General features: G+C 42.2%; 2 protein-coding genes and 1 non-coding gene across 4 annotated transcripts in view; 2 read left to right on the top strand and 1 right to left on the bottom strand.

Annotated features, from left to right (window-relative positions):
• Positions 1-586: 586 nt before the first annotated feature.
• On the bottom strand, positions 587-9,102 carry TEX46 (testis expressed 46). Its single transcript, XM_043445893.1, has 4 exons — positions 9,061-9,102; positions 8,904-9,013; positions 2,775-2,937; positions 587-784 (listed from the first exon to the last, which is right to left on the bottom strand). Exons 1-4 carry the CDS (start codon positions 9,100-9,102, stop codon positions 587-589), a joined length of 513 nt encoding a protein of 170 aa, XP_043301828.1.
• TRNAW-CCA lies at positions 2,309-2,381 on the top strand. The gene has a single exon. It is a non-coding gene; the product is annotated as a tRNA-Trp (tRNA).
• Positions 8,960-23,287, top strand: part of KDM1A (lysine demethylase 1A) — a 63,901-nt gene continuing 49,573 nt past the window's right edge. For both annotated transcript variants that reach the window (XM_043445550.1, XM_043445551.1), the window contains exons 1-2: positions 8,960-9,454; positions 21,543-21,708. In XM_043445550.1, the coding sequence (XP_043301485.1) occupies positions 9,101-9,454; positions 21,543-21,708 (520 nt within the window). In that variant the 5' untranslated portion in view covers positions 8,960-9,100. The remainder of the gene's footprint in view (positions 9,455-21,542; positions 21,709-23,287) is intronic.

Raw genomic sequence — 23,287 nt, forward strand, 5'->3', positions numbered from 1 at the left:
TAAACATTCAGGTGGTTCACAGCTCTGGAAAAAATACAAAGGTAGCATACCAGTGATTGATGCTTAGGATACTCTGGTATAGGGGAAAAAGCAGGCAAAAGGGAGAAACTGAGAAAGAAGCCTGGGAAGGGGGTCAGATCATGGGGGGCCTGAACACCATGGTGAGGAGTTCTGTCAACTGTGGCTAGGCATTGGCCCAAGAAAAGGTAATGAAGGGTCTCAGATCTATGCTTGACAGGGCTGGCTGTGGCCTCTGAGCCCAGCGGGAGGGGTGACTGGAGGCTGGGACCGCACTGGGGAGGCGGTTATAAGACTCAAGTTGAACAGGAAGAGAGGGCCCTGGACCAGGGCGAAGGTGGAAAGAGAGGAAGGGCTGGATTTGAGAGCCCCCAGCACGCTGTGTCAGAAGGTGCCATCTGGCTGCCCTGGTGAGTACCAATTTCTTTTCTAGAGGCGACCGATCTCTCTGCCTCCCATTGTCCTGTCCACTGTGATTCACTAAGAAAATTCAGTAGTCTCTGATTGGGCTTTACTGAGGAAAGATAACATCAGAAGAGGCCAGCCCACCACAGTCTCTGCGGCCTCATTAGGGGGAATTGGACGTGCAATCAGAGAGGATGGAGAAAAGAGACTCCCGCCTCCGCATTCTGTGTTTTCCTGCTGGAAAAGTCCGCCGTCGGCTTGACTGCTTGTGGTGATTCATTCTATTCCATACGATGAACATCTGATTTTCTAAGACTTTCAGTTTCATTTCACTGAACATAAGCCGTTCAAGGATCTTGTCCTGGAGGGCAAAGCAGGCGTGCAGTCTCTCCACTTCTTTCGTGTTTAGGCAGTTGCCGTTGGTTTTAGCTTCGCAAGTCTTGGATTGCTCGGCCTCTTCCTAAACTCCCCATGGCCACAAACAGAGGAAAAGTTGGTTAATAATGGTCATCCTTTCCCATGCCAGGTGAGTTACAAACATGATCTTGGTCAATTTCATGACCAGCATCTTTGCCTCATCTCGTGAGTGAAAGAATGGAGCCCAGGGAGGAAATGGCCCTTTGTCAGCATCACCCAGCCTTCATGAGAGCCCCCAAACTCCCAGGACCTAGGGCTGCCTTTGGTTCATAGGAATAAGTGAAACGGCCCATTACATTTACAGAGGACGTAAAATCCTTAACCCAAACATATCTGTCTCTAGAGCTTGTGCTTTTCCCAACATGCCTCTTTAAAAAATATATATATTTTTTATTTTGTATTGGAGTATAGCCAATTAACAATGTTGTGATAGTTTCAGGAGGACAGCAAAGGGACTCAGCCATACATATACACATGTCCATTTCCCCCCAAATTCCCCTCCCATCCAGGCTGCACATCCCTGTGCTGTGTATTAATTCCTTGTTGGTTATCCATTTTAAGTATAGCAATGTGTACTCGTCCATCCCAAACTCTGTAACTATCCCTTCCCCGACCCGTCCTCCCCACAGCAACCGTAAGTTCATTTTCTAAGTCCCAGCACGCCTCTCTGAGAATTTAGTCGGGCCTCATAAAACCTCCAAGTCTCAGTGGTTCATGTAATACTCTGATCTCTGTCATCTTTATCTGTCGCGCCCCTCTCTGCAGGCAGTTGATAAGAATACAATTTTTTTTTCTTTTAGTATTCAACTACAAATTCCTGGTCTTTAAAGCCATTTAAGAATCAAATACTTCAGACATGCAGAAAAAGTAAATATCACAACAAATACCCATGTTGCTACATCAGCTTAAGAAATACAATATCACAAAGGTAATTGATGTCCTCTGTGGAGTCTGCTCCTGCCGTGTTCCCTCCATCCCTGAACCTTATCTCAACCGTAATCCTGAATTTGGCATTTATTTTTTCCATGAATATCTTTACTCCGTTTGATACCAGTTCTCAGTGGGAGGCTATTCTGCCCTCCCCTGGGAACACTTGGCTACGTCTGGAGAACTTTCTAGCTGTCACAAAAGGTGAGGAGTGCTGATGACACCTTGTGGGCGGAGGGATACTGACAAAATTCCTGCACTGTGCAAGACAGTCCCCTCATTACGGAGAATTATCCAGCCCCAAATGTCAGTCATGCAGAGGTTGAGAAACCCTGCCTTAATGTACTTTCACTGTACAAGGTATCCATACCCAAGGCAGGATATTATTTTGCATGTTTTTTTAACTTTATATAAAAGATGTCATAATCTAGATATATTTCTGCTGTCTTCATTATTCAGTTTGAGAGATGTATCTATGTTACACATGTTTTTAACTTTACCCATTTTAATTTCCCCCCTTTAAAGTAGTTCTTAGAGTAGTTCCCTGGTAGTCCAGTGGTTAAGACTCCATGCTTCCAATGCAGGGGGCCCAAGTTCCATCCTTGGTCAGGGAACTAGATCCCACATGCTGAAACTAAGAGATCGTATGCCACAACTAAGGATCCCATGTGCTGCAACTAAGACCCGTTACAACCAAATAGAATAAAAATAAATGTTAAAAAATACATAAAGAAGCTGTTACTGTTGTCAAAGCCTGTTGTCATCAAACATGAAGTAGGGAAGTCTGGGGTGGGCCCTAGTTGTTAGTCGAGGCAACTGAAGCTTAATGAAGAAAATGGTTTGTCCCCCCATCACCCAAGAGGGAGCTACAGAACAAGACTCTTAGACCAGAGTTGGATTTCTCCATCTTGCCCAATTCTCCTGACACCTTCCCTGTCTTCCCCACCCCACAATCTAGCTGTGACTCTGCCATCACCCTCAGCGGAAGCTAAGGCCCTCTTGCTCACCTGCTGGGGCTCTTGAGGAGTAGGTTTGAGTTCATGCTTGACCAGCCAGTTGCTAAGCAACAGCAGAAGGAATAGAAAGCCAAACAAGGCTGGCTTATAGCTGATCATCCAAGCCATCAATGCTCCTATGGTGCCCGAGGAAGCAAGCATCCCGTGGAGACTCCTAAAAAGAGACATGAGGTCCCCCAGCATTATGGCTTGAGAGCACCCAGGCCCTGAGGTCCTGCCTCAGTCCCCCCATCTAGGACAGTTGCCCTCCATGACAGGAGTCATGGCTACTTCCCCCTCTGAGTCATAACGGGCCCCTATCCCCAGCTGCCGCGTAACAATAATATTAACTCCCCTGATGTCTCAAGCAGCCACAATGTGCCAGACTTTGACAGGCAGTTCACAGGCATCATCTCATGACATCCTCACACCAGCCAAGTGATGGGGGCCTCTGTGATACCTCAGCCATTCAGCCATACTTCCAGGCCTCCTAGTTGCTGGGGATAAAGTGGTGAGCAGCACAGAGTCCCTCCCCTCACAGAGAGTGAGACTGCAAAGAAAAATCATCAAACCTTGGAAATAAGGCAAAAAGATTTCTGCGGGCTTGTTTGTGGTCATACTAGGATATTGTCTAACTGGCCCACTTGTTGGTCACTTGTTGTTTTATTGGATTTAATATTGATTAGGGCCCTGACTCTCTAAAGTCAGATGGAAAAGTTGATCCAGCAATTTCACTTGGATATATCCCAAAGAATCGAAACCAGGGTCTTGCAGAGATACTTGTATACCCATATTCATACCAGTATTACTCATAATAGCTAAAAGGTGGAAGCAATCCCCAAATCCACCAACAAACAAATGGATAAATAAAACTTATTTATGGTATAATAATTTTTAAAAGTTGTATATAACTACAGTGGGATTAGTCTTAAAAAGGAAGGAAATTCTGACACATGCTACCACATGGATAAACTTTGAGAACATTATGCTAAGTGAAATAAGCAAAAAGTAAAAGCTGTTTGACTCACTTATGAGCTAAATAGTGTGATCAGATTTATAGAGACAGGACTTCCCTAGTGGGGCAGTTGTTAAGAATTTGCCTGCCAGTGCAGGGGACATGGGTTCGATCGTTGGTCCAGGAAGATCCTACACGTTGCAGGGAAGCTAAGCCCGTGCATCATGACTACTGAAGGCTGTACACCTAAGCCTGTTCTCCGCAACCAGAGAAGCCACCCAGTGAGAAGCCCATACATTGCAACTAGGAAGTAACTCCTGCCCTCTGAAACTTGAGAAAAATGGTGAGCAGCAACAAAGACTCAGCCTGGTCAAAAAAATTTTTTTTTAATTTACGGAGACAGAGGTAGAATTTTGTTGGTTGGCAGGGGTTGCAGACAGAGGGGAATGATGAGTTGTTTAATGGGTACAGTTTTATAAGATGAAAAGCATTCTTGAGACTGTTTGCAGAATCATGTGAACACTCTTAACACTAGTGAACTGTACACTTTAAAACGGTTAAGATCGTAAATTTTATGCTATGTGTAATTTACTCCAATTTTTAAACGTTAACTTAAAATGAATTACAATTTCAAAATGACTTAGTTATTTCTGGAAAAAATGGATAATTTGCAAATGATTTTTTTTGTAAATAGATGCAAATGAATTCTGATAGAAAAAGTAACCTCAATGTTTACAGTTTACAGCCTTGTAGGACTTTTTTTTTTCTTATTCAACTTTACAGTCTTATTCCAGCATTCTGTGTTCTAATGACCAGTGACTATTTATCATTTTCTTATAGTTTCCTTTGAACCAGCTTTATCAACCTGCTGGTCCTCTCAATAATTCGTTAAATACATCTTTGACATATGCTCACTATTTTGTATGAGAGTTCTTTATGTTCAAATGTAAACTTTAATGACTATGTTATTCTAATAGTATATTCAGTTAGTTGCCACTTGTTGGGCCTGTAGGAACCTGAGATAAACACATTGAAGTTAAATCTTTGTACATATACTGAAACATTTTCCTAGAATGTTTTTCTGAAAGTAGAGTTGCTGGGTCCAAAGAGGTTGCATATTTTAAAATCTAATTTTGTGTGTGTTGTTAGTCAGTCAGTTGTGTCTGACTCTGCAACCCCGTGGACTGTAGTCTTCTAGGTTCCTCTGTCCATGGAATTCTCCAGGCAAGAATACTGAAGAGGGTTGCCATTCCCTTCCCCAGGGGAATCTTCCCCATCCAGGGATCAAATCCAGGTCTCCTGTATTGCAAGCAGATACTTTAGCAAAATTTAATTTTAAATTTTATCAGATGACTGGGATTCCCTAGTGGTTCAGTGATTAGGGCTCTGTGCTTCTACCGCAGGGGGCATAGGTTTGATCCCTGGTGGAGAAACTAAGATCTCTATAAGCTGCTTGGCCTGGCCAAAAAAATAAATGTTTACAGGTACTAAGTTACTAAACTTGCAAGCTAGTCAGCTAGAACTATAGGGTTTAAAACAAACAAGTTTCCATCTCCTATCTCACTCTTTCCCACCCTCACATTCCACAACTCAAACAACCAATTCCAATTCTTTTAGCTGTTTCTTGTGGTATTTATCTTGATATATCTAAATAGTAACTTACATGCAGAGTACATCATGAGAAATGTTGGGCTGGATGAATCACAAGCTGGAACCAAGATTGCAGGGGGGAAAGATCAATAACCTCAGATATGCAGATGACACCACCCTTAGGCAGAAAGCGAAGAGGAACTAAAGAGTCTCTTGATAAAGATGAAAGAGGAGAGTGAAAAAGCTGGCTTAAAACTGAACATTCAGAAAACTAAGATTATGGCATCTGGTCCCATCACTTCATGGCAAATAGATGGGGAAACAATGGAAACAGTGACAGACTTTATTTCCTTGGGCTCCAAAATCACTGTGGACAGTGACTGCAGCCATGAAATTAAAAGACCCTTGCTCCTTGGAAGAAAAGCTATGACAAAGCTAGACAGCATATTAAAAAGCAGAGACATTACTTTGGAGACAGAGGTCTATCTAGTCAAAGCTATGGTTTTCCCGGTGGTCATGTATGGATGTGAGTGTGCATGTGTGCTAAGTTGCTTCAGTCATGTCTGACTCTTTGCGACCCTATGGACTGTAGGCTCCTCTGTCCATGGGATTCTCCAGACAAGAGTACTGGAGTGGGTTGCCATTTCCTCGTCCAGGGGATCTTCCCCACCCAAAGATCAAACCCGAGTCTCTTAGGTCTCCTGCATTGGCAGGTGGGTTGTTTACCACTAGCACCACCTGGGAAGAGAGTTGGACTATAAAGAAGGCTGAGCATTGAAGAATTGATGGTTTTGAACTGTGGTGTTGGAGAAGACTCTTGAGAGTCCTTTGGACTTCAAGGAGATTGGACCAATTAATCCTAAAAAATCAAACTGGAATATTCATTGGAAGGACTGATGTTGAAGCTGAAGCTTCAATACTTTGGCCACCTGATGTGAAGAGCTGACTCACTGGAAAAGACAGCAGGAGGAGAAGGGGACGACAGAGAATGAGATGGTTGGATGGCATCACCGACTCAATGGACATGAGTTTGAGCAAGCTCCAGGAGATGGTGATGGACAGGGAAGCCTGGTGTGCTGCAGTCCATGGGGTCACAAGGAGTTGGACATGACTGAGCAACTGAAAAACAACAAGACATCTCAATAGTATGCTTATTCTGTTATTTCAGAATTTCTGTTTTGACATTGTAAATGATAGTGGGGGTTAGACTGCTTGCCACTCAAAAGCCATTAAAGAGGGCAGGTTGGAACAGAAAGTTTTTGGATGCCACCAAGGGGGGAATGTGGGGGGTCGATGCCAGTCTGAGTGGGGCTACATGTAGAAATAGCACAGTCATCTCTGACAGTCATCTTGAAATTGGTCATCAGTGATGTGACCAGTTTCATCTTGATTGTCTTAAGTACAGTTAGTCTTCAGTTCTATGGTTGATGGTTGTTTTGTTCACATTTCCTTGAGGCCAATTCTCAGAACTGTGGCAGCTTATGTCATGGTTATAATTTGGTCATTATGTAGTTAACTTCTTCCACCTAGTGGGAGTTTCAGAATCCATAAGTCAGCTCACAGGATATGGCTCAGAGTATTATCTATAGCCTTTGAGAAGGAACTAAAGGTACTTGACTTTGCTTAATGACTAAACTGTTATTTGGTCTCTTTTGACCATTTTCCTTTGTTTCTGCAATTTCTCACTTCTCTGATTAAACTTGTTCTTTGGCTAAAGATTTTCCTCAGACAAAAGGCAGGTAGAGGACATGGAGGACAAGTACCATAGGGTCTTACTTGGTTTCAACATTATATACTATCATTTTATGATGGAAGATGGGAATTTAGCTTCAATGTAGAACCTCATCTATCCCCATTCTGACTCTTCTGTAAACCTCTCTCACGCCTCTCCTCCATAAACTTTCTCTTTTCTCCATTCTCTCAATATAATTCTATCCCTTTGGTTAAAATAATATTCATTGTTCATGTTATTTTGGACATGTGTTGCTCACAGCTGAACCATATGCTGTACTATGATTTTCTTTATGGCATAGTTTTAGTTTCCCTGAACTTAATTTTCCAGAACTTGACTTTTTTCTATGTACTTAGTAAAAAAAAAAAAAATCAACTTCTTTAACATGCAATCAACATAAAATAAAATATACCTATTTCCATGTGCAGTTCAATGAGTTTTGACTCTTGTATAAACACTCCGGTCAAGATATACACCATTTCCATCACTACCAGCAAGTTCTTTACTGCTCTTTTGAAGTCAAATCCCACCCTCATCCCAGGCAACCACTGATTAGATTCTATCACTAGAGGTCAGTTGGACTAGTCCTTCAACATCATGTAAATGGAATCATTTTTTGAAAATTATACTTTGAAGTCACAAACTTGTAAGAAAAGCAATGACAACTCTGTGACCTGATGGAAATAAGCTTGAAGAACACAAGGCCTGTTTCATTGTTGGGTCAGTGAAGTATTCCTGGAAGAATTAGAAGAATAAACCACCTCCACCAGACAGCATATTAAAAAGTAGAGACATTACTTTACCAATAAAGGTCCATATAGTCAAAGCTATGGTTTTCCCAGTAGTCATGTATAGATGTGAGAACTGGACCATAAAGACAGTTGAGTGGCAAAGAACTGATGCTTTTGAACTGTGGTTTTGGAGAAGACTCTTGAGAGTCTCTTGGACTGCAAGGAGATCCAACCAGTCCTTCCTAAAGGAAATCAGTCCTGAATATTCATTGGAAGGACTGATGCTGAAGCTGAAGCTCCAATACTTTGGGCATCTGATGCGAAGAACTGACTCATTGGAAAAGATCTTGATGCTGGGAAGGATTGAAGGCAAGAGGAGAAGGGGAAGGCAGAGGATGAGATGGTTGGACGGCATCACCGACTCAATGGACATGAGTTTGAGCAAGCTCCAGGAGCTGGTGATGGACAGGGAGGCCTGGCGTGCTGCAGTCCATGGGGTCACAGAGTCAGACACAACTGAGCGACTGAACTGACTGACTAACAATCTGGGCCGACATTAGAATTAACCTGGAGTGGAAAGCTGTCATGTGCAATGGGGATGGGGAACACAGGAGCATGAGGAGGTGCAAGTGCCAAAGTGCAAATGTGGTGGTGGTGGGGGGGTCCCTATAGAAGGAAGAGTATGTACAAAGTCCAGTAAGAAATGATGATTCCATTTGGACTCCTTGTGGATTTCCTAACTTTGTCCATTTTATCACCATGAAATTCATTTGTGCTCCAAGATTTTGCCAATCCATCCAAGCAGGACAATTATGAATAGTAAATAAGATGATCTACCAGCTACATTTCAGTGTCTTCCCCTCACTAGACTGTAAACTCTTTGAAAGCAAGAACTTTAAACTCTTGCCACGTAGTAAGCATATTAATACTAGTTGAACTAATGAATGAGTAAATGAACGAATGAATTTATAAATACACGCAAGTCTCTAGAATTGGTCGCCCTCGGATGTACGGTCTGGCCCAGAAGCCCTAGGATGAGAACCGTCCCAGGACGGATCCCGAAGGCTAAGGAGACGCTCTAGCAAAGCTTCGCGCAATTTGCCGTGGCGCCGCTCTAGCCTCGAGGACGCCACTCTATGGCAGCGAGGAGGGCGGGGCCGTGGGCGTCCCGGGCCTTATTGTCCGGGCGCGGCGGGAGCGCGCACAGCGCGTGCGTACGCGGCGGCGGTTGGCAGCGCGCGTACTGTGTGAAGTGAGGCGAGGCGGCTCCGGACTCACGGACCGACAGACCGGGCGGCCCCTACGGCCGTCGGCGGCCAGGCGGCCCGACATGTTATCTGGGAAGAAGGCAGCGGCTGCAGCGGCGGCGGCGGCGGCGGCGGCGGCTGCCGGGTCGGAGGCCGGTGCGGGGGTAGCGGGTGGCGCGGAGAACGGCTCTGAGGTGGCCGCACCGCCCACGGGCCTGTCCGGCCCTGGCGAGGCGGGGCCGGGGGCGGCTGGGGAGCGCACTCCCCGCAAGAAGGAGCCCCCGCGGGCCTCTCCCCCGGGCGGTCTGGCGGAGCCGCCGGGGTCCGCCGGGCCTCAGGCCGGGCCTACCGCAGTGCCCGGGTCTGCGACCCCCATGGAAACGGGAATCGCAGAGACACCGGAGGGGCGACGGACCAGCCGGCGCAAGCGAGCGAAGGTGAGATCCGACTGCCCACCCTCGAACCACAAAATTCCGGTGCCTAGCTCCCCTGAGGTTGTCCAGTCCTCATTACCCCCACCTCCACCTCCGCGAGCCCGGGTCTCGGGCCCTGAGCTCCACGCCCACCCCGACCTCCACCCACCTCCCGGCTGACTGACTGGGTGGGGTGAGAGAAGGGAAGGTGTTTGCCTGTGGTGAACGCGTCTTTGTGCAGGGACCCGGCCGTCCCAGGAAAAGGGGGATCTTGGAGGGGAGTCTTTTACTCATTTACATCTCGTCCACCTTTTCGTTTTCTTGACTGGAAAAAGAAAAAAATGGCTCCCTGACTTGGAGCTGTGGTTGGCCTTGTCGGGGACATTCATCCCTTGTTTGTCCACAGATGTGTCTGGAAGCTGCTCGGCGATATTTTTGTGTTTCAGCTGGGAGCACATTGAGGCTGTAGGATGATGGTAAAGAAATTGCCTTAGCCGGAGAGATGGGGTGGGGATGGGGGGGAGGAACTTTTTTTTTTTTTTTTTTTGAGCCCTTTGCTGTGTGTTAGCGAGTTTCCCCCTTTTCCCTTTTATTCTATCAGAGATCTTTTGATGTAGATTTTTACAGATGAGGAAGCTGATTAATATCATTTAGTCAAGGCACTGTTAAAAGGACAATACATACAGACAATAGTTGCCTCACAATTTTGGGTGCCAGATGCTGTGTTCAAAGCGTGACCAGCATTTTTATGTTTGTTAAAATAATAGTAACTGGCAGGTATTGCTAGCCTCATTTCAGGAATGAGTAAGCTGAAGCTCCCAGTTTAAGCAACTTGTCCAGAGTCAGAAAGCTAAGTAAGTGGTGGAACTGGAATATAAACCCTACACTTAGAACACGGTAGGGTATCATCAACCTCTGAAACAAAGGACCACATGGGACACCAGCAGTGAGCAGGGCACTGGGGCAGTGCTAGAGCGCAGACTTTAGACATGGGCCTGTTCTGGAGATTTCATGGTACAGTTGAAAAAACTGGAATCATAGTTCTAAGTAACTAAATATTTAAATCATGTAACTTACGCATATTATCTTTATAATTTAAATAGGTATACCAGTTCAGTGTGTATGAGGAGCTTCTTGAGTATTGCCCATACTGAGAGCCCTCAGAATAAATTGCCCAGTTTTGAGAGCTCTCTTACCAAGAATACCCTGCCCTAGGGATGTCTTGAGGGGAGAGGGAGATTAGCCAAAACACAAGTTGGCAACTTCCAACTGAAATGAAATAGAGGGCAGAAGCCCAATTGGGTTTTGATTTTACTATTTCAGTAGAGAATGTGGCCAGAAAACCAGATGATGAGATTTAAAAAAAGGAAAAAAAAAGTTTATTGAGGGAATTTACAGACAATAAATTTACCATTTTTGAGTCTATTCAGTGATTTTTATCATAGTCACAAAGTTGGCAACCAGCACAACAGTCAATTTTAGGATGTTTCATCATCCCCTAAAGACACTTGTAACATTAGCGGGCACTCTCCATTCCTCCTTAACCCCAGCCCCTGGCAATAACTAATTTCTGTCACTGGATTTGCCTTTTCTGGACATTTTATGTAAATGGAGCCATATTATATTTGGCCTTTTGTGTTTGGCTTTAGCATGTTTTCAGAGTTCATCCATGTTGTAGTACTTCCATTCAGAACTTAATAGTTCACTGGCTAATATTCCAGTGTACGAATATAGCACATTTTGTTTATCCATGTATCATTTTATAGACATTTGGGGTGTTTCCACTTTTTGGCTATTATGAGTATTGCTGCTGTGAACATTTGTGAAGTTTTTGTGTGAACTTTTTTTAATTAGATTATTTTTTACTCTGCTGGGTCTTTGTTGCCACACATGGGCTTTCTCTAGTTGCAGTGCCTGGGCTGCTTCTTGTGGTGGCTTCTCTCGTGGAGTATGGTCTCTAGGTGCACGGCCTCAATAGTGTGGTGCCAGGCTTAGTTGCTCCGAGGAATGTGGGATCTTCCTGGACCAGGGATCGAACCTGTGTGCTCTGCATTGGCAGACGGATTCTCTGGACCACCAGGGAAGCCCTGTGTGAATGTTTTTGGTTCTCTTGGATTTGATACCTAGGAGTGGAATTACTGGGTTGTATGGGATGCAACTTAGCACACATGGACTGTTTAACTTTTTGAGGAGCTGCCAAACAGTTTTCCGTAGCAGCCTCATCATTTTACATTCCCACTATCAATATTTGAGAGTCCCAATTTCTCCAATCCTGTTTACACTTGATATTGTCTTTTTATTTATAGCCATTCTAGTGGGTGTGAAGTGGTATCTCATTGTGGTTTTGTAATATGTAAGCTAAAGATGTTGAATTGAGTATTTTCCCGTATACTTATTGATCATTTGTATATCTTTTTTGGTGAAAGATGTCTTTCTATCATTGGCTCTTTGTTTCTTTAACTTATTTTTGGCTGTGTTGGGTCTTCATTGCTGGAAGGGCTTTTCTCTAGTTGCAGCTAGCGGGGGCTACCTGATGCGAAGAACTGACTCATTTGAAAAGACCCTGATACTGGGAAAGATTGAAGGCGGGAGAAGAAGGGAATGACAGAGGATGAGATGGTTGGATGGTATCACAACTCAATGGACATGAGTTTGAGTAAGCTCCTGGAGTTGGTGATGGACAGGGAGGCCTGTCGTGCTGCCGTCCATGGGGTCGCAAAGTCGGGGACACGACTGAGCGACTGAGCTGAGCTGAACGGGGCCTGCTCTCTATTTGTGGTGCACATGCTTCTCATTGCAGCAGCATCTCTTGTTGCAGAGCATGGGCTCTAGGGCACACAGGCTTCATTAGTTGCAGCACATGGGCTCAGTAATTGTGGCTCCCAGGCTCTGGAGCACAGGCTCAGTAGTTGTGGCCCAGGGCTTAGTTGCTCTGGGGCACGTGGGATCTTCCATGATTAGGGATTGAACCTGTGCATTGTGTTGGCAGGTGGATTTTTTTTTTTTTTTTTTTTAACCGCTGAAAGCTTCCCTGGTGGCTCAGACAGGAAAGAATCTGTCTGCAGTGCAGGAGACCCAGGTTTAATCTCTGGGTCAGGAAGATCCCCTGGAGAAGGAAAAGGCAACCTAGTCTAGTTTTCTTGCTTGGAGAGTTCCAAGGACAGAGGAGCCTGGACAGGACTGTAGTCCACGGGGTCGCTAAGAGTCGGACGTGACTGAGTAACTAACACTTCTTTATCACTGAGCCACCAGGGAACCCCTCCTTGGCTCATCTTTAAATTGTGTTGTATTTTTATTGTTGAGTAGTTCGAGTTCTGTATATATGGTGATTACAAAAGTTTTAATTTTGGTTTCCAATTTATTAATTTTTTTCTTTTGTCCCTTTTGCTTCTAGTGTTCCATCTAAGTAACTATTGCCTAATCCAATGTCATAAAGATTTACTCCTGTGTTTTCTTCTAACAGTTTTATACAGTGATCATTTTGGAGTTAATTTTTGTAGATGTCATGTAGATGGCATGAGGTAGAAGTTCAGCTTCATTCTTTTGCCTGTGTATATCTACTTGTCCCAACACAATTTGTTGAAGCTGTTCTGTCTCCCTGTGAATGGTTGACACCCTTGTTGCTTGACTGTAAGTATGAGTTTATTTTTGGACTCTCAGTTCTATCCCATTGTTCTGTATTTCTGTTCTTATGCCAGCAACATCTTGACCTGATTACTGTAGGTTGACAATATGTTTTGAAATCAGGAAGTGTGAGTTCTCCAACTTTATTCTTTTTCAAGATTGTTTTGACCATTCTGTATCTCTTGCATATCCATATAAATTTTAGGATCAGTTTGTCATTTCTGAAAAAAAGGCAACTGAAATTCTGATTGGTATCATGTTGAATCTGTAGATTAATTTGGATCATGCTATAAGACTTCTGTCTTTGTAATTCTCCTGTGTTTGTTTTAATTTTCCTTTGTGATTAGCTCTGAAACTCCCAAAAGAAAAATGGGTTGCGTGTTTATTTGGAGAGCCACCTAGAAAGTAAAGAACTGGGGAAGCTGGCCTCCGTATTCACAGCTAGTCTTGGGAGCCAGAGAAAACAGACCTCAGGGAGAGAGTGTCCATAAAGGGGTAAAATGTAAGCTGAGTCCAGTGTAGATAGGCCTTGCTTCAAGAGTTCTGAGGTTTATCCAAGGGATATATATGTATTTTTTTGCTTGGGAGTTTATTCAGTTTTTTGGGGGGGATTTTAAAATTATATATACATAATATATAATTATATAAATAAGTAAGTGTATATATAATTGTGTGATCGAAATTAAGTTTAGGGTATTGTATTGAAAGGAATCCAGGCAATTGAAGTTCCCTGATGCTCAAGTTCCATTAGTTTAAGAATAAGTTCACCTCTGAATGTGTATGCTTACATTATGGCAAACTAAGGTTTGAAATTGTTGGGTTGGACTGAGGCTTTGGGAACAACATACAGCTTAAGGAATGGCGTCCTTGAGCTGAACCTTGAAAAAGGGCAGAATTTTTTATAGTAGTCTGGAAAAGGATGAACTTCTGGGATTAACTCATCCTCCTGTGATTCCTTTTCCTCAGGAAAATCTATCTATAACATTATTAGGTTTATATATAATGTAAACAAAATGCTTATTTCAGTGTCTGGAATAAGTAAGTAGGTACCCAATGTAAGTGCTACCAGCTAAGAAAAAGAGGTGAGAAATGCTTGGAATATAATAGAAAGTGGTTTGAAAAGCAGATAGGAAATCCATAGTGGACAACTGAATGTTGGGAACAATGGGCAAAAGAATTTAATTGGAAATGAGATTTTTCTAGGAGCAAGAAAGTTGGAGGGATTGTAGTCAGAGTATTGTATAGAGTTCTGTCTAGGTTGTAGAGATCCAAACATTAGATCTGTACTGTTCAATGTGGTAGCACTTAACATGTGGCTAGTAGATTGAGGAAACTGAATTTTTAATTTTAATTTAGTCCTAAATAGCCACATGGTGAGAGGCTTCCCTGGTGGCTCAGTGGTAAAGAACCTACCTGACAATACAGGAGATGCAGGTTCAATTCCTGGGTCAGAAAGACGCCCTGGAGAAGAAAACGGCAACCTACTCCAGTATTCTTGCCTGGGACATCCCGTGGACAGAGGAGCCTGGTCACTACACTCTATGGGGTCATGAAAATCAGACACTACTAAGCAACTGAACAACAATAACAAGTGCTCAATAGCCACGGTTCAGTTCAGTTCAGTCACTCAATCGTGTCCAACTTAGCGACCCCATGAACCGCAGCACGCCAGGCCTCCCTGTCCATCACCAACTGCCGGAGTCTACCAAAACCCATGTCCATTGAGTCGGTGATGCCATCCAACTGTCTCATCCTCTGTCGTTTCTTTCTCCTCCTGCCTTCAATCTTTCCCAGCATCAAGATCTTTTCAAATGAGTCAGCCCTTCGCATCAGGTGGCCAAAGTATTGGAGTTTCAGCTTCAACATCAGTCCTTCCAATGAACACCCAGGACTGATCTCCTTTAGGATGGACTGGTTGGATCTCCTTGCAATCCAAGGGACTCTGAAGAGTCTTCTCCAACACCACAGGTCAAAAGCATCAATTCTTCGGCACTCAGCTTTCTTTGTAGCCCAACTCTCACATCCATACATGACCACTGGAAAAATCGTAGCCTTGACCAGATAGACCTTTGTTGGCAAAGTAATGTCTCTGCCTTTTAATATACTGTCTAGGTTGGTCATAACTTTCCTTCCAAGGAGTAAGCGTCTTTTAATTTCATGGCTGCAGTCACCATCTGCAGTGATTTTGGAGCCCAAAGAAATAGTCAGCCACTGTTTCCCTATCTGTCTGCCATGAAGTGATGGGAGCAGATGCCATGATCTTAGTTTTCTGAATGTTGAGTTTTAAGCCAACTTTTTCACTCTCCTCTTTCACTTTCATCAAGAGGCTCTTTAGTTCCTCATTTTCTGTCATAAAGGTGGTGTCATCTGCATATCTGAGGTTATTGATATTTCTCCTGGCAATCTTGATTCCAGCTTGTGCTTCCTCCAGTCCAGCGTTTCTCATGATGCACTCTGAATATGAGTTAAATAAGCAGGGTGACAATATATGGCCTTGACGTACTTCTTTTCCTATTTGGATCCAGTCTGTTGTTCCATGTCCAGTTCTAAATGTTGCTTCCTGACCTGCATGCAGATTTCTCAAGAGGCAGGTCAGGTGGTCTGGTATTCCCACCTCTTTCAGAATTTTCCACAGTTTATTGTGATTCACACAATCAAAGGCTTTGGCATAGTCAATAAAACAGAAATAGATGTTTTACTGGAACTCTCTTGCTTTTTCGATAATCATGTTGGCAATTTGATCCCTGGTTCCTCTGCCTTTTCTAAAACCAGCTTGAACATCTGCTACCTTATTGGAAGCACAGATGCACAACTTTACCATTATCACAGAAAATTCTATCAGACAATATTGCTAGATTATGAAGTGTAAGTACTATGAGAATTTATAGAGAAGGGAAAGATATATTTGTGAGTGTGGAAGACTTAGGGAGTGATTTGCAGAGGAGGTGGTCCTTGAATTTTAGGCATTGGATTTACAGAAAAAGATGAGGGTAGCTTTTAGGGAGTTTAGGGATGATTTTGACTAGTATGTTAGAAAATGATTAGAGGTAAGTTTGACTAGCTAGAGCCAGAGAGTTTATATGCTGCTATGACAGTTTTGGCATTCATCTGTTAAACTATGTGAAATATCACGTATTTGGAAAAATTAATCTGGCAGTTGTATCCTAGGTGAGTTACAAGGAAGCACTGTTAAAAGATGAGCTTTAAGGTGATTGGGAAGTGAGTGAATCACTCTAGCTAGGGAGTGGAGGAGAGGAGAGACTAGAGATGTAAATTTGAGAGTCATGGGTGTACAGGTAAGAACAAGTGCTCTGCTGACTCATATCTGCCTCTTGGGACATCTGTTTGTCCTTGGTTATAAGTAGTTGTAGAACCCCTGACTCAGAGGATTTTGTTGTTATTCAGTCTCTCAGTCATGTCCAACTCTTTGCGATCCCATGGACTGCAGCATTGCCAGGCTTCCCTGTCCTTCACCATTTCCCAGAGCTGGTGCAAACTCATGTCCATTGAGTCGGTGATGTCATCCAACCAATTGTCCTTTTTTGTTGGCCCCTTCTCTTCCTGCCTTAGATCTTTCCCAGCATTGGTCTTTTCCAGTGAGTCGGCTCTTCAAATCAGGTGGCTAAAGTATTGGAGCATCATCCTCAGCATCAGTCCCTCCAGTGAATATTCAGGATTGATTTCTTTTAGGATTGACTGATTTGATCTTCTTGCTGTCCAAGGGACTCTCAAGGGTCTTCTTCAACATCAGAAGCATTCTTCGGCACTCAGCCTTCTTTCTGGTCCAATTCTCACATCCATACATGACTACTGGAAAAACCAGAGCTTTGACTAGACGGACCTTTGTCCCCAAAGTAATGTCTCTGCTTTTTAATACGCTGTTTAGATTTTGTCATAACTTTTCTTCCAAGAACCAAGCAACTTTTAATTTCATGGCTGCAGTGATTTTGGAGCCCTGGAAAGTAAAGTCTGTCACTGTTGCCATTGTTTCCCCCATCTATTTGCCATGAAGTGATGGGCCCGGATGCTGTGATCTTAGTTTTTTGAATGTTGGGTTTTAAGCCAGCTTTTTCACTCTCCTCTTTCACCTTCATCCAGAGGCTCTTTAGTTCCTCTTTGTTTTCTGCTTAAGGGTGGTGTCATCTGCTTATCTGAGGTTACTGATACTTCTTCCAAAAACCTTGTTTCCAGCTTGTTCATCATCCAGCCCAGCATTTCACATAATATACTGTACATACAAGCTAAATAAGCAGAGGGTTATACTTAGGGGTAAAAGATTCCCAATCCTTTGTGTTCAGAGAATTCAGTCTTCTGAGTTGGTGCCACTGGTACAGAACCCAGCTGCCAGTGTGGAAGACTTAAGAGGTTCGAGTTGGATCCCTGGGTTGGGAAGATTCACTGGCAGTCCACTCCAGTAATCTTGCCTGGAGAATCCCGTGAACAGGGGAGCCTGGCAGGCTATACTCCATGGAGTCGCACAGAGTCAGAAATGACTGAAGCGACTTAGCACAGCACACAAAAGATTCCCAACTGTTTGTGTTCAGAGCATCCATTCTTTTTCTCAGGGGAATAGTTTTTATTTTTTAGAGTTTGTATGATTCTTTGAGATGCAAGTGGAAAAAGTCCGTTTTTATAAAATAAAATTTTATGTTGTTGTCCAGTTGCTCAGTCATGTCCACTTCCCTGTCCTTCTATCTCCCAGAGTTTGCTCAAACTCATGTCCATAGAGCCGGTGATGCCATCCAGCCATACCATCTTCTGTCATTTCTTTCTCCTCTTGCCTTCAGTCTTTCCCAGCATCAGGGTCTTTTCAAATGAGTCAGCCCTTCGCATCAGGTGGCCAAAGTATTGGAGTTTCAGCTTCAACATCAGTCCTTCCAATGAACACCCAGGACTGATCTCCTTTAGGATGGACTGGTTGGATCTCCTTGCAGTCCAAGGGACTCTGAAGAGTCTTCTCCAACACCACAGTTTCAAAAGCATCAATTCCTTGGTGCTTAGCTTTCATAGTCCAACTCTCACATCCATACAGACCACTGGAAGAAAAACCATAGCCTTTGACTAGATGGACCTGTGTTGGCAAAGTAATGTCTCTGCTTTTTAATATGCTGTCTAGGTTGGTTCATAACTTTCCTCCAAGGAGTAAGCGTCTTTTAATTTCATGGCTGCAGTCACCATCTGCAGTGATTTTGGAGCCCAAAAAATAAAGTCAGCCACTGTTTCCACTGTTTCCCCATCTATTTGCCATGAAGTGATGGGACCAGATGCCATGATCTTAGTTTTCTGAATGTTGAGCTTTAAGCAACCTTTTCACTCTCCTCTTTCACTTTCATCAAGAGGCTCTTTAGTTCTTCTTCACTTTCTGCCATAAGGGTGGTGTCATCTGCATATCTGAGGTTATTGATATTTCTCCCAAGCAATCTTGATTCCAGCTTGTGCTTCTTCCAGCCCAGCGTTCTCATGATGTACTCTGCATGTAAGTTAAATAAGCAGGGTGACAATATACAGCCTTGACATACTCCTTTTCCTATTTGGAACCAGTCTGTTGTTCTATGTTTTAACTGTTGCTTCCTGACCTGCATACAGATTTCTCAAGAGGCAGGTCAGGTGGTCTGGTATTCCCATCTCTTTCAGAATTTTCCACAGTTTATTGTGATCCACACAGTCAAAGCCTTTGGCATAGTCAATAAAACAGAAATAAAAGTTTTCCTGGAACTCTCTTGCTTTTTCAATGATCCAGCGGATGTTGGCAATTTGATCTCTGGTTCCTCTGCCTTTTCTAAATCCAGCTTGAACATCTGGAAGTTCACAGTTCACATATTGCTGAAGTCTGGCTTGGAGAATTTTGAGCATTACTTTGCTAGTGTGTGAGATGAGTGCAATTGTGCAGTAGTTTGAGCATTCTTTGGCATTGCCTTTCTTTGGGATTGTAATGAAAACTGACCTTTTCCAGTCCTGTGACCACTGCTGAGTTTTCCAAATTTGCTGACATATTGAGTGCAGCACTTTCAAAACATCATCTGTTAGGATTTGAATAGCTCAACTGGAATTCCATCACCTCCACTAGCTTTGTTCGTATGATGCTTCCTAAGGCCCACTTGACTTCACATTCCAGGATGTCTGGCTTTAGGTGAGTGATCACACCATCGTGATTATCTGGGTCATGAAGATCTTTTTTGTACAGTTCTTCTGTGTATTCTTGCCACCTCTTCTTAATAGCTTCTGCTTCTGTTAGGTCCATACCATTTCTGTCCTTTATTGAGCTCATCTTTGCATGAAATGTTCCCTTGGTATCTGATTTTCTTGAAGAGATCTCTAGTGATTCCCATTCTGTTGTTTTCCTCTATTTCTTTGCATTGATCACTGAGGAAGGCTTTCTTATCTCTCCTTGCTATTCTTTGGAACTTCTGCATTCAAATGGTATATCTTTCCTTTTCTCCTTTGCTTTTAGTTTCTCTTCTTTTCACAGCTATTTGTAAGGCCTCCTCAGACAGCCATTTTGCTTTTTTGCATTTATTTTTCTTGGGGATGGTCTTGATCCCTGTCTCCCTACAATGTCACGGACCTTCATCCATAGTTCATCAGGACCTCTTTCTATCAGATCTAGCCCCTTAAATCTATTTCTCACTTCCACTGTATAATCATAAGAGATTTGAAGATTCTTAGAGCACATCAAAACTATTCAATTTTTACATAATTGTTTCCATTTTCTAATCCAATCCATGTTTTCAGTAAAACTCTTGCCTCTATTCCCTTAGCTACTGACTCCCCAAATCTGTGGTCATGTCACTTTTAAAAAAAGAAGACAGATAATAGCAGCCAGCAATCTGGAGCTGTTTCAGAGATGTTTCAAAAATTAAAATAGATTATATTCTCTCTAATCCACAGGATTTCACATTTCAGAACGCTAATAAGTTAGGTGTGTTTTATGTGGAAGCCATGTTGTCCTTGCCCTGTCTCCACAGCCAGTAAATTATTGTTTATTTTATTCATTTTGTCTTTTCATTGAATCCAGGATAGACAGCTGTTGTTTCTGTGGCTTCTTGAAATCTTTATTGGGATGGGAGTCAAAATGATGATTTGACAGTGTTCCAAGGTTTTTTCCTGTTTCCTATGGAATAGGAGTTAGAAGTACAGATTGGCATTAGACAGACCTGTTACTCTAGTTGACTATATTTTTGTCTGACTGAGGACTGTTTTAGTCTTTTGTCAAAGCTGTGGTTTTTCCAGTAGTCATTTATGGATGTGAGAGTTGGACTATAAAGAAAGCTGAGTGCCAAAGAATTGATGCTTTTGAACTGTGGTGTTGGAGAAAACTCTTGAGAGTCCCTTGGACTGCAAGGAGATCAAACCAGTCCGTCCTAAAGGAAATCAGTCCTGAATATTCATTGGAAGGACTGATGCTGAAACTGAAACTCCAGTACTTTGGCCACCTGATGCAAAGAACTGACTCATCTGAAAAGACCCTGATGCTGAGAAAGATTGAAGGCAGGAGGAGAAGGGGATGACAGAGGAGGAGATGGTTGGATGGCATCACAGACTTGATGGACATGAGTTTGAGCAAGCTCTGAGAATTGGTGATGGACAGGGGAGCCTGTTGTGCTGCAGTCCATTGAGTTGAAAAGAGTTGGACATGACTGAGTGACTGAATTGAACAAGGTTGATGACTGTTTGTAATACCACATTACACATTTTAACAGAGAGGTCCATAATAATCTTCTCTATCCTAAGTTGCTCTACCCCACAATAAAACATTCAGTAGGACTGCTTCCTCTTTCTACTTGTGACCTGGATTTCCTCTTTATAACCAGTATAAATTAGTAGTAATAAGGCTTGTAGTCTCCATTTCCCCATGACTTACTTCTTAGTTTGTGATCATAAGAATTCTTTGCTCTAATCATTCAACTCTCTTCAGTCACCAGTGTTTTGTTTCTTTGAGCAAATGTACCTTTATATTGTTTTTAACTTGACTATTACCATTTGCAGCTTTTATTCCCTGCCTACCACCACACCTCTGATTTGGTTTCTGAAATTCTTTTGCTGTTTTCCTATTTCCTATGTAATAGTAGTTAGAAGTACAGATTGGCATTGGACAGACTTGTTATTCTAGTTGACTATATTTTTGTCTGACCGAGGATTGTTTGTCTTTTGTTGGAACTTGCAGTATGTGAACATAATATATACTTACATATAGATCATGCACAAACACAGTTTTTAGTTGTAGAGAGCCCCAGAGTCATTGACTAGAATTTCAGTACTGTGATGTGAAAGTGAGTTTAGGCTAAATCTGAACTGACACTAGATTGTTTCATGAGAGATTTTGTTTTTAATGGTTACCTGTTAGGAGCTAACCTGTTCTTTGTTCTCTGCGTATTTCCTTTAAAAATTGAAGATAGAAAGCAATTCATATTTACCTACAGTTTCAAATAGAGTGTCTGACTTCAGATGGCCACTGTATTTAGCTTTCCCTGGTATAATCTCCATATAGGTAGAGTACAGAGAGATGGATGAAAGTTTGGCCAACCTCTCAGAAGACGAGTATTATTCAGAAGAAGAGAGAAATGCTAAAGCAGAGAAGGAAAAGAAGCTTCCTCCACCACCCCCTCAAGCCCCACCTGAGGAAGAAAATGAAAGTGAGCCTGAGGAACCATCTGGTGAGTTGTAGTAGCTAACCACAGTTGTGTTTTAGCTTAGAAATAAGAATAAATGAATTTACTCCTATTCTGCAATGTTATTCATGTCTTTGGTTTATACTCTGATATTAGCCATGTGTATTTTAGTATGTATATATGTGCCTATACATGTTTACACACATACATATACACACATAATGGTACTGACATTCTTTTTGTGTGTATCTGTACATATAGGAGGAAAGTAAAGAAGGAGGGTAAAAGGATAATGGCTATGTAAGGCAGTTGGAAAGTTGGAGAAAATGAACAATTGGAGAAAACATACAAAAGTCAAACCCAAAGAACCAAACCTCTCACTGGTAACTCTGATTCAGAATTTAGAGGTAGAATGGTTCTGAAATTATTCTGGCTAAATTGTGCCACTTACTTTATGGTTAGATACTTTCTGATAAAACTGTCATCGTGTGTGTCAGTTTTGAAGAGGGTCTTTCTGGTGAACAAATGTAAAATGTAGTCTAAGGTCAAAAAGAAAAGGCCTAAATGCCTATTGTTTAGTTATTGAGCCCTGTATTGGAAAGAATGTTGTGAGAAAAATCTATGAAGAGATTCTAAGGTCACACAATCTTCCCTGTGACCTGGAAAGATTGTAGGAGTCTATGGTACTCTTTTCAGAGCTTCAAACATCTTTAAAAATTCTCACTAACATCCCTTCATGAGTCCTGCTAAAGATACCCAGACCAGTCAGGAATACCCTTTTGTTTTGGAAGACCAGACAAAAGTAGAATCTTAGTTAATATTTCATATCTTCTGTCTTTAAAGGCATTTCATTAACTCTTCTTGACTTTGGATTTTTACTAGTTCTTCTCTTTAAAATATTTTCTGTATTTCCAGTACCAGCTCCAGGCCCATTCACCTCACCAATTCTTTTAGTTCTGCACCTTTTAAAAATAAAGTACTTGTTTCAGATCCCATCTGCTGTATGTTGCATCACTTTCATAGGTACCCTGATTAAGACATACTATCTTTAAGAAATTTTATCATTTTTTTAGTTTTTTTTTTTGTAGTTATTGCTGTTTGTTTTTCTCCTCTATTATGTTATATAAATACCCAGAAGTTACTGTATTTTTTTTTTTAAGGGATTAATACTGATGTATCACTTGAGAGTATAACAAATCAGGTGTTAGTTTAAACTTAGAACTTATCAAACAGATTCTGAGGTTAAAATTCAAAAATAAAAATTTATAATTTACAATAATTGTAAGTAAGTGTAATAAAAGTATACAATTTGAGAGCATTTAGAAAAAGATTCTGGGTTTAATTCTTAAGAATCAGATTTTCTAAGAATGGTTTTCAAATGACTTATCAGTTACTTCCTGGGAGTGGCATATTACCTTTGGGAGTAATGTCCCTGTGGCAAATGTACCTCAGCAACACTGCCTCTCTTTTTGTTGATCTATTTTTCCTCTTCGTTCTAGTCTTTTACATTTAGCTCTTTCCCCTTATTTCTATCCTTACTCCTAACTCTCCCCTTGACTCTCTACTCCTTTCTTCTATAACTTTCTTTGATTCTTGCCTTTCTTTTCTTCTGCCTTTGCTGTAG

Source organism: Cervus canadensis, chromosome 24 (assembly GCF_019320065.1).
Source record: "Cervus canadensis isolate Bull #8, Minnesota chromosome 24, ASM1932006v1, whole genome shotgun sequence".
NCBI lineage: Eukaryota > Metazoa > Chordata > Mammalia > Artiodactyla > Cervidae > Cervus > Cervus canadensis.

What these genes read in the sequence shown, in the direction of transcription:
- TEX46 (XM_043445893.1), bottom strand. Translation starts at nt 9,102, where the DNA reads ATGTCGGGCCGCCTGGCCGCCGACGGCCGTAGGGGCCGCCCG. An exon ending in GCCCTCCTCGCTGCCATAGA is followed by an intron (nt 2,938 to 8,903) that starts GTGGCGTCCTCG and finishes GTCTCTTTTTAG; the next exon opens with GAGTCTCCACGGGATGCTTG. An exon ending in CTCCTCAAGAGCCCCAGCAG is followed by an intron (nt 785 to 2,774) that starts GTGAGCAAGAGG and finishes TTTGCCCTCCAG; the next exon opens with GACAAGATCCTTGAACGGCT.